Here is a 16,873-nt window from a genome sequence, read left to right as displayed (position 1 = left end):
TGTAAGGGGGTGGGGGTGTGTGTGGGGGTGGGGGTGGGGTATGAGTGTGGGGGTGGGGGTGGGGGTGAGTGTGGGGGTGGGGGTGAGTGTGGGGGTGGGGGTGGGGTGTGAGTGTGGGGGTGGGGGTGGGGTGTGAGTGTGGGGGTGGGGGTGGGGGTGGGGTGTGGGGGTGGGGGTGAGTGTGGGGGTGGGGGTGAGTGTGGGGGTGGGGGTGGGGGTGAGTGTGGGGGTGGGGGTGGGGGTGAGTGTGGGGTATGAGTGTGGGGGTGGGGGTGTGTGTGGGGGTGGGGGTGGGGGTGGGGTATGAGTGTGGGGGTGGGGGTGTGTAAGGGGGTGGGGGTGGGGGTGTGTAAGGGGGTGGGGGGGGTCTGTTGCTATTCCTAATTTTGGGAATGCTCGGTGTGTTTGAGACGTCAGTGAGAGTCTGTCAATAGCAGCCAATGGGAGGTGGGGAGTGGTCTGTTTAAATGTGGGAGAGAGGGCGGTGGCTGGAACCTGGAATCAGTGAGATCCCGGGATTGTGAGGGAGTGTCTGAGGGAGTGTGTGAGGGAGTGTCTGAGGGTGTGTGTGAGGGAGTGTGGGAGGGGTGTGTGAGTGAGGAGCGGATCACGGACAGAGCCCCCGCCGCCAGCAGCGATGATCCGGGTGCGGTGTCTCCGCGGAGGTAGCAGAGGAGCCGAGTCCGCTCATTTCCTAGGGAATCTGGTCAGTATTCCCGGTTCCGCTAACCGAGGAGGGGGGGTAGGCGCTTGGAAGAGCTGGAGCGAGTCTGAAAGCAGCTCGTTCAGTCCAACTCCGGCAGCTCAGAGCGATCTGCAACAAGTGGGTTCATTGTGTGGACCATCAGGAGCAGTTGTGTATCCCCCGGGAACCCGGGCACAGGGTCTCAGCTCAGGGAAAGCCTGAGATACATCATTGCTTCTCTGAGCTTGTCAACGCCCCACACCGGGCTTTTCACAAAACTTTAAATTGCTCCAACTCTATTCAGTCTTCACAGCTGACCGTCTGAATCTCGGCTTGAACCCAAGCCCCAAAAAGTAAAGGGTTAACACCCTCCAGGTGTAGAAGGATAGGACTGTCCTTGTCCCTTCAGTAAGGACCTTACCTGGAAGATGGATAATAAATGGAGCAGAGGAAGCCATCTGGCCTCCTGGAGCCTGCTCTGCCATTCAATAAGGTCCACTTGCCCAGCCTCTCCCCTTGCCCAGCCTCTCCCCTTGCCCAGCCTCTCCCCTTGCCCACCCTCTTCACTTGCCCAGCCTCTCCACTTGCCCAGCCTCTCATGCCGCTCTTAATTCCTACCTGTTCACTAAGTAGCTTTTAAAAATGTTTGCTGAACTAGCATCAACTCCTTCACTGGGCAGGGAATTCCATAGATTTACAGCACTCTGAGTGAAGAAGTTCCTTCTCAATTCAGTCCTAAATCTGCTCTCCCTAATTTTGAAACTATGCCCTCTTGTCCTAGTTTCACCCACAGTGGGAACAACCTCTCTACTGTCTATCTTATCTATTCCCTTCATAGCTTTATATGTTTCTATAAGATCCCACCCCACCTCATTCTTCTAAATTCCAATGAATATAATCCCAGTCTACACAGTCTCTCTTCAGAAGCCAACCCCCTCAACTCCAGAATCAACCTAGTGAACCCCCTCTGTATCCCCTCCAGTGCCAGGACATCCTTTCTCAAGTAAGGAGACCAAAACTGCACACAGTAGTCCAGGTGTGGCCTCACCTGCACCCTGTACAGCTGCAACATAACCTCCTTGACTTTAAACTCAATCCCTTTAGAAATGAAGGACAAAATTCCATTTGCCTTCCTAATTACCCGTTGTACCGGCAAACCAACTTCCTATGATTCATGCACAAACACACCCAGGTCCCTCTGCGTAGCAGCATGTTGCAATTTTTAACTGTTCAAGTAATTGTCCTTTTACTGTTACTCCTACCGAAATAGCTGACTTCACATTTATTAATGTTGTATTCTATCTGCCAGACCTTTGCCCACTTGCTCAAAGTATCTATGTTCCTCTGCAAAGTTGCACAGTCCTCTTAGTGTCATCTGCAAACTTTGACACACTACATGTGGTCCCCAACTCTATGGGGACATGACGCTGAACTCATTTTTCTGCTAAATGTTTTATATTTCAGTTTAAGATGTGAATTCAGAATGGAGATGCAAAAGATGGGAAAGTGTTAGGGCAATCTGGGCCCTCAATCCTGAACACCAGACTGAAACGCTGAACAAATGATTTCTTATCTATTACAGAAACTTAAGCTTCCTGAGAGCTGTCTAACTAATGCCCTCATTGCTCAGCATTAGTGCCCAGTGTGTCTCATTAGAATGGTCAGGGAAGGAATCATGTTTGCAAGTTGAGGAGTGGATTAAGTCACCTACCTCCATGCCCCAAAGATTGTCACTACATTTAGCATTAATAAATTTGTTTTTTTTAGAGAAATTGTCTTTCATTACAGTAGTAGCTCATATACCCTTCCCCTAAGTGAAGTAGATATTGAGGGATGATGAACTTGGTGAGAATCGTGGGTCTGGCTGTATCGTTTGATTTGGGAGATAGAATAGCAGAATTGAAGGGTGAGTGGTACACTCAACTTGTTTTACTCTGTAACATCAAGCCCCTATTCAGAATCTGTCCAGCTTTTACATTCTGTCTTCTGTGCCTGTTCCCCTGAGTTGAAAGCAAAGTATATGACAGTAACAGATTGTAACAAGTACTTTACAAGGAAAGCTTATACATTCAGAGGCAATAATTCCCAGGGTTTTTTTCTAAACTTGATTGGAGCAGCGCAGATGATTAGACACCACTTGTGTCCACTCCACTTTGATCCAATGTAACTGCATTTCTTGTACTGTTTCCCTCACTCCCAGTCAAAATTTGTCTTCTCTCAAACTGGCCTGTTTGAGTTTGAAGACCTACCAAGTGGAAAATTCCAGAAATCCTCTTATAAGCAACAAACATGCAGGTGTATAACAGCATTAGGATCATTAGACTGCCTGTACCATGGAACAAAAAGATCCTGTTTTTGTTAAATTAGGTTTTGTAAAGGATTTAAAGGTTCACCCTGTTAGTGTTGGGTTGATTTTGTTTTAGTATACTGTACAGAGAAGAGAGTTGAATTCCCTTTTTGAGTAATTGACACCGGGTACAGGATCACTCCATAATCTTGCTTAGACTGACATTCCCTTTCACAAATGCTTAAACCCCTGAGGGCTAGATTTAGAAACTGTCTAGCCCAGCAACTGCCCTAAAACAGCTGGGCCAGAAAAAGACTTGAAAGAGGATCTGTGTCTATGATACCAACAGGGGTATGAGTGACCATAAAAGTTTGAGTGCCCACTAATAGTCATCAGATTACAAAGCATTAAATTGCCATTCATTCTTTTTCATTTTGTTGATGACTATCACTACAAGGTTGTAAGTGTAGATACCAGTGCAGAGCTTGACCAATGTTATACTTGCAGTCAGGATTCTTGACCAAACCCTTAAAACAGTGAAGTGTAAACCAGATTAAACATTCTGCACTCACGCTGTGAATAGCTGAAAGTTAGTTGCACTGTTTATGATGAAAGTGCAACTCTGAATGCATAAAATCAACTCTTCACAGTTGCATTTATTTCTGAATGTAGATTGTGGTGTTGGAAAAATACAGTCCACCATCATTCTTTTGTTGAATTTCTTCATAGTCTGTCTTATATTTTATCAATTGTTCACAAAGCCACATTCGCTGATATATGTGCAGCTCTATTCCCTTATCCCCTCTTCATGGGATGTAACATCAGAGACTTGGTTGCTCACTAGTATCTTGCCCGAAGCTTTCTCTTGAAATATTAAAATGATGATGAGTAGCAAGAGACTATTAAATTCTGTGTTTTTTAAAAAAAGTCTTGTACACTTCCCAAATTATCTTCACTTTCTCAAAGGGTTAATTAGATCGTAACCAGGAGCAGGAATCATGGCTAATTTAATTTTCTGTTCCCAAATTTAGGGTTGCTGAAGACCATTTCTGCTCCTGAAATCTTGTAGATGATCCTTGGCATTTGCAGACACTGCTTCGATCACAAATCCACTGATTATTATAAACTCCAACTCTATTTGCTAATGCAATGGCAATTCAAATTGATTATAAAACATGAAAATAAATCTGAATTTGAAAAGTTTTCAGGATTATTAGATTAAATGGCAATAATGTGTGTCTTGCAGTTGTGATGCCTGCAAAGGTCCTTATGTAAATTATCCTTTGCTGCTGAGTCTTTCCACCTCTTGGTGCAATGCCTGAAAACTCATTCCAACTGCAGACTGAGCTCCCACAAGCACAGCAAATCCTCAGCACACAGGGGGTTATTTAACTCACTTTTTTTCCTGGGCTGGTTAAAAGGTTATTTAGCCTAATCCTGTTGTACAACCTTTAGTTAGTAGCTCAACCGAATCTTACTTCAGAACAACGGGGTCTTGATCAGATGGGCCAAAGGGCTGTGAAGTGGCAGATGGAGTTTAACATAGATAAATGTGAGGTGCTACATTTTGGAAAGGCAAATCACAGCAGGACTTAGTGGCAAGGGTTGAGAGTATGGTGCTGGAAAAGCACAGCAGGTCAGACAGCATCCAAGGAGCAGGAAAATCAATGTTTCACGCAAAAGCCCTTCATCAGGAATTACTTAATGGTAAGGTCCTAGGGAGCGTTGCTGAACAAAGAGACCTTGGAGTGCAGGTTCATAGCTCCTTGTAAGTGGAGTCACAGGTAGATAGAATAGTGAAGAAGGCGTTTAGTATGCTTTCCTTTATTGGTCAGAGTATTGAGTACAGGAGTTGGGAGGTCATGTTGCAGCTGTAACTTTGGTTAGGCCACTTTTAGAATATTGCGTGCAACCTTTTCTATCAGAAATATGTTGTAAAACTTGAAAGGGTTCAGAAAAGATTTAAAAGGATGATACCAGGGTTGGAGAATTTGAGCTATAGGGAGAGGCTGATTTAGGCTGGGGCTGTTTTCCCTGGAGCATTGGAGGCTGAGGGGTGGCCTTGTAGAGATTTATAAAATCATGAGGGTCATAGATAGGATAAATAGACAAAGTCTTTGCCCTGGGGTGGGGAAGTCCAAAACTAGAGAGCATAGGTTTAGGGTGAGAGGGGAAAGATATAAGAAAGACCTAAGTGGCAATTTTCTCACACAGAGGGTGGTGTGTGTGGAATGAGCTGCCAGAGGAAGTGGTGGAGGCTGGTACAATTGCAACCTTTGAAAGGCATTTTGGATGGGTCTATGAATAGGAAGAGTTTGGAGGGATATGGGTTAAGTGCTGGCAGGTGGGACTAGATTAGTTTGGGATATCTGGGCAGCATGGATGAGTTGGACCAAAGGGTCTGTTTCTGTGCTGTACCATCTCTATGACTGAGTTATCGTTAAGGTACATTTCCAAATAATTTTAAAATGTGATAAGCATTTCTACTTTGGCTGCCTTTTCCAACTGCGAGTTGCAAATTCTCATCACTCTGTGGGTAAGACAAAAAAATCCTCAACTCTGCTCTGACCCTTCTACCAAATCCTTGATGAACAAGCTGCCTGGTTCCCTGACCCCTCTATGAAGAGGAATCTAATTTCTCTGTCTGCTTTATCAAGGTCGGTTCATCATCTCTCTCATTTTGGCATCTCGGGAATCTCAGGGATTGCACGTGATTGAAGATGTGTGCCAAAACTTTGAAGTCTTGATGAGTAGATTTTTATGTTAACCATTCTGGAAGTTTGAACTTCCAACTGGTACTTCCTCCACCCTACCCTCAATGACACTGATCTAAACTCAGCGATTTGAGACACTTCCATATTACCGAACTGAATAGTTACCAGGAAGTTAGACGCAACAAGACCCAGTCTAACACCTAGGTTATTTCCACAGCTGACTCAACACAACTCTCCCCATGCCACGTGCATCGTCGTTCACCCCACTCTCCCGACCCACCATCCCTCACCCCCATTGACCATCAGCTACACCCCGAGCTGACCTGACTCTCTCAAACACAGGACCATTAGGCAGCTTCTGTTGTGAGGAAGAGTGGGATATCATGTTCTTTGGCTCTACGTTACTCCCACAGAGCTCCCCACGGGGAGGTTTGTGACAGTTGGCATCGATAGGCCCCAGTAGGAAAGTGGGGCTTGCCTCTGCTGTTCAGACCAATACCTGGTGCCCCCAAGCCCAGATGCAAGTGGATCTGAAAGACTGGTGAACTACAGTGTTCTAGTGAATTGTCATGGACCCCCTACAGTGTGGAAACAGGCCATTTGGCCCATCCAACCCACAACGATCCTCCGAACAGCATCATGCACCCCCACCTCCACACTTACCCTATTCCTGCATTTCCCAAAGCCAATCCACCTCGCCTGCACAGCTAGGGACTGTGGGAGGAAACCCCACAGACAGAGAATGTGCAAACTCAACACGGTTACCCGAGGCTGGAATTGAACGTGGGTATCTAGTGCTGGGAGGCTGCCACTGAGCTAACATGCTAACCCGGGGGGATGTTTACATATGTTCAAACTCAGTTTGTAATTGCACAACCTCCTTGAGTTGTGCAAAGTCTTCGGGAATGAAAGACTCATCCTCTGACAATTCAAGCAATTGGTGCAGAAAAAAATCATAAGAAAATTATTTTCATTTATCTTTCAGATTGGTGTGGGGAGATGAAGGGGAATGTTTGTGTCGTATTAGAGATTTCTGCTTTGGGATGAAGAAGAGCAGCTTGTTTTTCTTTTGGAATGTCCTGAGGAATTGTGGGGTGTGTGGGGAGAGATGTTTGTGTCACTCGGTTTGTCACTATCTCCTGGGATATGTACACCCACAGATGCCAGCTCTCACTGTCAATCTCTCCCTCTTACAAGTTACTGTTAATGTTATACAATGGTATCATTCATACTGGAATTCTAATCTTTTAGTTCCACAGACCCTCCAATTTCCAACTCTGGGAATGTCATCGTCACCAAACCTGATGTAGAATCCCAGGAGGGAAACCTTCCACAACACCTGCTAATGCTTGGGAAGTTTCCAATGGCTTTTCCTTCTTTCTTTCAGGTTGGACGAACTGTTGCAGGATGGGTGCAGAAATCTTTCCAAAGCACTCAGACTGCTGCTGCTACTGCAGCCAGAGAGAATTCCTCTGTTACTGATCACAAGGATAAGGCTGAAGACTGTCCAGTCTGTTCCTACAATGAGTGGGATACTCTGGAAGAAGTGATTGTTGGGAGACCGGAGAATGCGTGTGTGCCCCCTTTTACAGTGGAAGTCAAGGTAAAGTACACGGTTTTAAGGTGTTTCTCTCATATGTCCATGGTATCCAGAAGAATTGATAATTATAACATGCCACTCTATAGAAATGCTGATTATACTAACCCATTGGCAATTTATTACATTACAATGAAGTTTAACCTGGTTGATTTGTGACCAAATTGGGAACATTCAGCCAGATACTGACACCAGTCTAAAATTCTAAAGTATTAACATTTTATAAAATAAAAATATATAAATTGTTGTTATCTGCAAAAGATCCTGATTTTGAGATGCTGGTGTTGGACTGGGGTGTACAAAGTTTAAAAAAAAATCACACAACATTAGGTTATAGTCCAACAGGTTTAATTGGAAACTAGTGCTTCCAATTAAACCTGTTGGACTATAACCTGGTCTAGTGATTTTTAACTTGGTTGTGTTCCACTGCAATAACCTGACTTATAAAATTTGTGCTGCTGTCCTTGAAAAGGGATGAAAAGAAATAGACTGATAAGGACTGTGTGTTAACTTTATTAATGAGACATGGAGAGAACTGCAGCTGCTGGATGTTGAAACCCTGGTTAAGTTTTGCTGGGACGAAGGCTGAAGATTCTGGTCTGGCCACTCCATTCATCAAGTCTTAAACAAAAGAACATTGAGGGATTTGAAAATTCTGAGTCAAACACATTGGTCACATGATACTGTCTGTACTTTTTTGTCTTGTTTTGAGTAACCAACTGGAGCAAGATTGGAAAAAGATACGTGCCAGGGATTGGATGATGTCATAAATGCAAAAGCAAAGCAATGGCCAGGAACAAGAAAACAGAAGTATTGGTCAGGGTGGGATTGGCACATAAGGAGAGGAAAAGTGAAAACTATGGGAATTAGTAGGAGGGTGACATTGACTGACCGGTGCAGATTGCCAGGAGAAAGTGAGGACTGCAGATGCTGAAGATCAGAATTGTGTGGTGCTGGGAAAGCACAGCAGGTCAGGCAGCATCTAAGGAGCAGGAATCCTGATGAAGGGCTTATGCACAAACTGCCGATTCTCCTGCTCCTCTGAAGCTGTCTGACCTGCTGTGCTTTCCCAGCACCCCACACTCAGTACAGATTGCAAGCCTGGACTTGATGGGCTGAATGGCTTCCCTCATTGCCTGCTATAACTTTGACTCTGAATGAAATGGTATGAATGTTAAGTTTTTGATTGGAATAGATCAGCACATGTCAGGAATGTAACAGGACAGCTGTTGAAATGAGCATTGAACAGATAAGCTGCAGAATGAAAAAAATGTAGTTTCACTAAAATCTCAGGAATGAAATGTATTTTGTGATGTAGTCTTTGAATGCAGCAAAGTAGGTAAAGGATCTCTGCAACAATAGCACAATTCCAATTCAATTCTATCAAGGAAACATTTAAAAACAGTGCTAGAGAAACACCGATGGTTTGACAGAGAGAAAAACAATTAAATGTTTTGAATCCAGAAACCCTTCATCAGAACTGACAGCAGCTGGGAAGGGCTGGTATTTATATTGATGACCCAGAGGCGGGGAAGTGGAAAGTGAATAGAATACGTGGAGACAACCCAGAGAGAGAGAGAGAAAGGAGATTGACAGACAAAGAGATGACTGATGATTTGGAGATGCCGGTTTTGGACTGGGGTGTGTACAAAGTTAAAAATGACACCAGGTTGTAGTCCAACAGGTTTATTTGACAGGATGGCCTCAACCGGGACCTTGGATTCATGTCATACTATAGGTGACCCCATTGCACTACACACAGCCAGACAGACGCTCCTATACGCAGACCCTCTCTCTCGCTCACACATACACTATCTCAGAATTGTACCTCTTTAGACTCGCATACATACACTCTCTCACAGACACCCACCCATAACTCCCGCTAATCCCCCCCCCACACACACACACACACACACGTTTGTGGGTGAACTTGTACTTGCAGAATTACATTTTACTTTTTTTAAAAACTGCATGAATCCGTGTTAGATTCTGTAAATCTGCTTTTGGATTAGAATCAGTCAGACCATTATGGCACATGATTTGGTTTTTAAATTCTGTGCCTTAGAATTGTGTCCTCCACAATCACCTGATGAAGGAGCGTCGCTCCGAAAGCTAGTGCTTCCAATTAAACCTGTTGGACTGTAACCTGGTGTTGTGATTTTTAACTCCATTATGGCACAGACAGCCTCACACAGGACAGCTCACACCTTCAATGCATCATCTGGGCCGACATGACACCAATTGTTAAAGTTCACTTGAGAATGTCACTTTTATATTAAAAAAATTTGCAATTTACATATGAAAGAACTGAAACCAACATGGTCATTCTAAAAGATGAGAGACTTCTCAAACAATCCAAGTCTTTTTCAATATATAATTTCAGTTACATCACATTGTAAACTTTTGCAATAAATTCTGTGTCTTACAATCTTATTCTCCACAACCACCTGATGAAGGAGCAGCGCTCCGAAAGCTAGTGCTTCCAAATAAATCTGTTGGATTGTAAGCTGGTGTTGTGATTTTTAACAGATGGCTGATAAGTGAGAGAGAAGTGATAGGTAGGTTGCTAACAGAAAATGTGAACTGTTGAAGGTGAGTTGGCTGTGCTGGGAACAACAGATATGGACCAGGACCTGGGAATGTGGCCATTTTTGATGGTATAAGGCAAGAGCTTTCAAAAGGAAATCAAAGTCTAGATTAGAGTGATGCTGAAAAAGCACAGTAGGTCAGGCAGCATCCGAGGAGCAAGAAAATTGACGTTTAGGGCAAAAGCCCTTCAGGAATGGAACTTTGAAAAGTTGATTGGGCGCAGATATTTGCAGGTAAAGAGATGGCTAGAAAATGAGAAGTCTTCAGAAATGAGATAACGAGAGTCCAGAGAAAGCATATTCCTGTCAGGGTGAAAGGAAAGGTTGGTAGGTTTAGGGACTGCTGGATGACTAAAGAAATTGAGGGTTTGGTTAAGAAAACGAAGGGAGCATATGTGAAGTATAGATAGGATAGATCGAGGGCATCCTTAGAGTATAAAGGCAGTAGGAGTATACATGAGAGAAATCAGGAGGGCAAAAAGGGGACATGAGATAGCTTTGGCAAATAGAATTAAGGAGAATCCAAAAGGTTTTTAAAAATACTTTAAGGACTAAAGGGTAACTAGGGAGAGAACAGGGTGCCTCAAAGATCAGCAAGGCAGCCTTTGTGTGAAGCCGCAGGAGATGGGGCAGTTACTAAACGAGTATTTTGCATCAGTATTTACTGTGGAAAAGGTCATGGAAGATATATAATGTAGGGAAATAGATGGTGACAACTTGAAAAACCTCCATATTACAGAGGAGGAAGTGGTGGATGTCTTGAAACACAAGTGGATAAATCCCCAGGACCTGATCAGGTGTACCCTAGAATTCTGTGGGAAGCTAGAGAAGTGATTGCTGGGCCCCTTGCTGAGATATTTGTATCATCAATAGTCACAGGTGAGGTGCCAGAAGACTGGAGGTTGACCAACGTGATGGCACTGTTTAAGAAGAGTGGTAAAGACCAGCCAGGGAACTATAGACCAGTGAGTCTGACCTCAGTGAGCCTGACCATTCCTGAAGAAGGGCTCATGCCCAAAACGTCAATTCTCCTGCTCCTTGGATCCTGCCTGACCTGCTGCGCTTTTCCAGCAACACATTTTCAGCTCAGTGGTGGGCAAGTTGTTGGAGGGAATCCTGAGGGTCAGGATGTACATGTATTTGGAAAGGCAAGGACTGATTAGGGATAGTCAACATGGCTTTCTGCATGGGAAATCATGTCTCACAAACTTGATTTGAGTTTTTTGAAGTAACAAAGAGGATTGATGAGGACAGAGCGGTAGATGTGATCTATATGGACTTCAGTAAGGCGTTCGACAAGGTTCCCCATGGGAGACTGATTAGCAAGGTTAGATCTCATGGAATACAGGGAGAACTAGCCATTTGGATACAGAACTGGCTCAAAGGTAGAAGACAGAGGGTGGTGGTGGAGGGTTGTTTTTCAGACTGGAGGCCTGTGACCAGTGGAGTGTCACAAGGATCGGTGTTGGGTCCACTACTTTTTGTCATTTACATAAATGATTTGGATGCGAGCATAAGAGGTACAGTTAGTAAGTTTGCAGATGGTACCAAATTTGGAAGTGTAGTGGACAGGGAAGAAGGTTGCTTCCAGATTACAATGGGATCTTGATCAAATGGGTCAATGGGCTGAGGATTGGCAGATGGAGTTTAATTCAGATAAATGTGAGGTGCTACATTTTGGGAAAGCAAACCTTAGCAGGACTTATACACTTAATGGTAAGGTCCTAGGGAATGTTGCTGAACAAAGAGACCTTGGAGTGCAGGTTCATAGCTCCTTGAAAGTGGAGTCGCGGGTAGATAGGATAGTGAAGGAGGCGTTTGGTATGCTTTCCTTTATTGGTCAGAGTATTGAGTACAGGAGTTGTGAGGTCATGTTGCGGCTGTACAGGACATTGGTTAGGCCACTGTTGGAATACTGCATGCAATTCTGGTCTCCTTCCTATCGGAAAGTTGTTGTGAAACTTGAAAGGGTTCAGAAAAGATTTACAAGGATGTTGCCAGGGTTGGAGGATTTGAGCTACAGGGAGAGGCTGAACAGGCTGGGGCTGTTCTCCCTGGAGCGTTGGAGGCTGAGGGGTGACCTTATAGAGGTTCATAAAATCATGAGGGGAATGGGTAGGGTAACTAGACCAAATATATTTGTGGGTTGGAGGAGTCCAGAACTCAAGGGCATAGTTTTAGGGTGAGAGGGGAAAGATATAAAAGGGACCTAAAGAGGCAACCTTTTCACGCAGAGGATGGTGAGTGTATGGAATAAGTGCCTGAAGAAGTGGTGGAGGCTGGTACAACTGCAACACTTAAAAGGCATCTGGATGGGTATGTGAATAGGAAAGGTTTGGGGGGATATGGGCCGGGTGTTGGCAGGTGGGACTCGATTGGGATATCTGGTCAGCATGGGCGGGTTGGACCGAAGGGTCTGTTTCCGTGCTGTGCATCTCTATGACTCTTATGTCATAACAAAAAAATGCTGTGGTGCTTTTTGAATAAAAGGGTGGCATGGCGGCTTGGTGGTTAGCACTGCTGCTTCTCAGTGCCAGGGACCCAGGTTCAATCTCGCCCTCAGGTAACAGTCTGGGTGGAGTTTGCACATTCTCCCCGCGTCTGTGTGGGTTTCCTCCAGATGCTCCGGGTTCTTCCATAATCCAAAGATGTGCAGGTCAGGTGAGTTGGTGCGGAGCCAATAACGTGTCTCTGAACATGGACTAGACAAAAGAGATGGCTGTTGACATCAGGAGGGCATGGAGTGACCACTCTCTTCTGGACATCAATGGCTTCCCTGTGAAGATTGTGAAGAGCACCAAATTGCTTGGCATCCACCTGGTGGGGAATCTCACCTGGTCCCTCAAAACCAGTTCCATAGCCACGAAAGTCTATGCTTCCTGTGCGGACTAAGGAAAGCCCACCCCCCCCGCCCCCATCCTCACCAGTCTACAGAAGGTTCATTTGAGGGTGTCCTGAGCTGCTGCATTACTCCCTGGTTTGGGAATTGCTCCTTAATGTAAGACCCTACAGCGGATTGTGAGAACAGCTGAGAGGGTCATTGGGGTCTCTCTCCCCTCCATCACGGACATTTACACCACATGCTGCATCCAAAAGGCTACGAGCATTGTGGAAGACCCCACACTCCAACTCTTCTCCTTCCTGCTGTCTGGCAGAAGATACCAGAGCATTTAGTGTCTCACAGCCAGACTGTGTAACAGTTTCTTCCCCTGAGCCATCAGTCTCCTTAACAGTATGATCAGACTCTATTCCAGCTGAAGCTCTTTGCATCACTTCAAGTTGCTGCTAGAACAATGTTTTATTAATTATCGTTCTTATCACATGGTAATTTGTACACACTGTGTCAGGCATTAATGTGTTGTCTTGTGTACTTTGCACTTCTTATGCACTTGATGTCACTATGTATGATGGTGTGGTTTGTTCCATGTAGCACCTTTTGGTCCTGGAGGAACACTGTCTTGTTTTTACTGTATAAGTTGTATCTGGTACAAATGACAAAGTGACTCTTGACTCTCTTGACATGGCTATGCTAAATTCCCCATCGTGTTCAGGGATGTGTCAGTTAGGTGCATCAATTGGGAGAAATGTAGAGTAATCAGGTTGGGGAATGGGTCTGGGTCGGTGTGGGCTTGTTGGGCCAAAAGGCCTGTTTCCACACTGTGGGGATTCGATAATAAGAATCCAAGTCATAAGAAAGACAAATGAAACTTGAATAACTGATCCCAGCCTGTAGTTCCTGCAGTGCCCACTGACTGTGAAGGATCTTGAACATTCTGACAGGCACTACATACTCCTCTTTAGGGGCTGACTTGGACACAGAAAAAGCTGGAGAAGAGAGGCAGCTGGAGCAAGTCCCTTCATATCAACAAACCTGGCTTGTGTCCAGTCTGGACCTGCGGATGATCACCGTGACCATAGCTCAGCAGGAGAACCACCCAGCTGTCCTGGTGCCTTCTGAATCCCCTAGCACCAGCTAACCCAGAAATCCTGCTCAAAAGCAGGTGACTGAGCCACTGACAAAGGAATTGAGCTTACTGGGACCCCCTGCACCCAGTGCGTGCAATATTCAAATTCACCCACTACTTTGTTTCTTTTCTCACAGATCCTCTCAGACCTAATGAAGGTTTCTAATTTCAGATGTTTCATTTCAGATATCAGAAATCTTCTGTACATTGAGTGTCAAATCTCTGCATAATGCCTTGTTCCTTATTTACAAGTTTCAGGAACATACGGCTTGTTTAGCAAAAAGAGGCTCACTCCGAAGTCGGCAGTTAGTGGGAAGTAGGGACATGGCAGGTTTGTCCTCTTTGTTTTTGCTGCCAAAGAGAGCAACTGAGGTAATGAGGGGCAAGTCACAAGCTGCTTAATGGGTGGAACAGATTTAGCTGGAAGTTCCAAGAAACTTGATCAAAGTGACTTGAACGCTAACTTCCTAGGGCTGATGTTACTACTAAATGAAAGGGATTATGTTTAATTCCTTTATCAATTTATGAACTCTTTAATTATTAGGTAAAATAACTGAAGCATCTTTCCATACTGAAACTGGAGGTGCTCTAATAATTAATTATTTCATGCTGATTAATGGGGCAGAAAACACAGTTATGCACCCAATAAATAATTAATCTTGGCCATCTCTATGTCAAGACTATAATGTAATAAATAAATTTTTTAAACTGTTGGAATAAATACCAAGAAAAGTTTCAACTTAATAAATTAAAATCCCAGGTAATGGTAATACTGGCCAAAAATTGGATGAAACCTGGTTTGGTCTACCATAAATGTTATTATTGTAATGTGGTTAATGTGGTGGTCCATTATTGAACATATTCACAGGAGGCTGTCATAGAATTGTAGAGATGTACAGCATGAAAACTACCCTTCAGTCTAACTTGTCCCTGCAGACCAGATATCTTAATTAATCTGGTCCCATTTACCAGCATTTGGCCCATATCCCTCTAAACCCTTCCTATTCATGTCCCCATCCAGATGCCTTTTAAATGTTGTAATTATACCTCAACCACTTCCTCTGGCAGCTCATTCCATACACACGTCATCTTCTGTAAAAATTGCCCCGTTTTAGATCTTTCCCCTCTGACCCTAAACCTATGACCTCTAGTTCTAGACTTCCCGACCTGGGGAAAGGCCTTGTCCTTTTACCCTATCCATGCCCCTCATGAGTTTATAACGTCTATGAACTCACCCCTCAGCCTCCAACACTCCAGGAGAAGTAACCGCAGTCTATTCAGCCTCTCCCTATCGTTCAAGGCCTTCAACGCAGGCAATATCCTTGTAAATCTTCTCTGAATCCTTTTAAGTTTCACGGCATCCTTCCTATATCAGGAATACCAGAATTGCATGCCGTATTCCAACAGTGGCCTAACTAATGTCCAATACAGCCACAGCGTGACCTCCCAACTCCTGTACTTGATGCATTGACCAATAAATCCAAAGTACTTTTAAGAAAGTTTATTGTGCACAAAACTCAAATAAACACAAACTGTATTCAAAACAGTCTAGAAATAACAGTAATAACAATTCAACCCTTTTGCTCTCAACAATAATCTTACAGATATTCAAACCTCAACGAAGGGTCACTGTTTCTGCTTTGAAATTCCTTGTTAAATTGGTGTGGCTGCAAATGGTTTCTTTTTGGCAAATTTCTACTTGTACTTAATACTACCCTCTTCAGTTAATGTCCCTTGCTGAGACCCTGAAGCAAATTATGAAACAACTCATTTTTCCTTAACATGGATTCCTTAAGAATCTTCTGTTTCTGGAAGTTAATTTTACTGACATTAAATAAATCAAACTTATTTTCTCTTCAAACTACATGGAGACTTTAAACTTACAACATCTTTGCTGACATCAAATTGTTTTTTCTGATATAAACATACGCAGCCACTTAAAGAAGCCTTCTAGATGATTCTTTTTTCTTTCAAATCATTGGTTTCTGTCTCTGCCTCCGTAACATGGGACACATTAATGATAGACAACAGACCAATTGTTTCCTCTCTTCTACCATTTTGTTTTTGTAAAGTATGTCAAAGGTTTTTCTTCAAAACTTGAATTAGACAGAAAGAAATTTCAAGATCACCAGAACGAAGGACCCGATACCCAACATGAGCAAAACCAATGTAGTGTACAAAATCCCATGCAAGGACTGCACAAAACACTACATCGGACAAACAGGAAGACAGCTAACGATCCGCATCCATGAACACCAACTAGCCACGAAATGACACGACCAGCTATCCTTAGTAGCCACACACGCAGATGACAAGCAACATGAATTCAACTGGGACAAAACTACTATTATAGGACAAGCCAAACAGAGAACAGCCAGGGAATTCCTAGATGCATGGCGCTCATCCACAGATTCAATCAACAAACACATCGACCTGGACCCAATATACCGACCACTGCAGCGGACAGCTGGAACTGACAACCGGAAGCGGCAGATTCAAATCACTACAAATGCCGGAGGAAAGATCACAGAAGTGCTTCACAGGAGGCTCCCAATCACTGAGGATGTCACCTAGACAGGGGACGAAACGTCTGCAACACAAATTCCCAGCTCGGCGAACAGAACCACAACAACGAGCACCCGAGTTACAAATCTTCTCACAAACTTTGAAAATCTTTCTCACATTCTCCCAAATATCCTCCCCTGCCTCTGACAAGATCTCCACTCCCAATTCTTGAGTTTGGATCCTGCAGAGCCATTCGATGTCTTTGAGACAGTACCTCCCAGTAAATTGTCGAGGGTACTGATCGAGAGAATGCCTGTGGATCAAGGTACTCTCCTCTCTACATCAAGCTTATAGGGATTAACCAATAGTGAGCTCTTTTTCTGTATAAAGTCCCTACTTTGACAATAATGAAAGAGGTCCCTACTGGACAATTCAAATTTATGGCTCAGCTGATCAAAAGACATCAGGACGTCCCCTCAGATAAGTCTCCCAAACAGGAAACTCCTCTGGACTCCCGTAACCTAAAGCCAGA

At 44.1% G+C, this 16,873-nt stretch overlaps 1 protein-coding gene across 1 annotated transcript in view; it reads left to right on the top strand.

Annotated features, from left to right (window-relative positions):
- Window positions 1–497: 497 nt before the first annotated feature.
- The window catches only part of gatm (glycine amidinotransferase (L-arginine:glycine amidinotransferase)), a 45,203-nt gene continuing 28,827 nt past the window's right edge, over window positions 498–16,873 (top strand). The window contains exons 1-2 of the mRNA XM_072565415.1: window positions 498–706; window positions 7,074–7,289. Coding sequence (XP_072421516.1) covers window positions 638–706; window positions 7,074–7,289 — 285 coding nt within the window. The 5' untranslated portion in view covers window positions 498–637. The remainder of the gene's footprint in view (window positions 707–7,073; window positions 7,290–16,873) is intronic.

The sequence above is a fragment of the Chiloscyllium punctatum genome, chromosome 48, assembly GCF_047496795.1.
Source record: "Chiloscyllium punctatum isolate Juve2018m chromosome 48, sChiPun1.3, whole genome shotgun sequence".
Lineage (NCBI taxonomy): Eukaryota > Metazoa > Chordata > Chondrichthyes > Orectolobiformes > Hemiscylliidae > Chiloscyllium > Chiloscyllium punctatum.
Note: the sequence above shows the minus strand (reverse complement) of the source record. Positions and strands in the feature narration are given on the sequence as shown.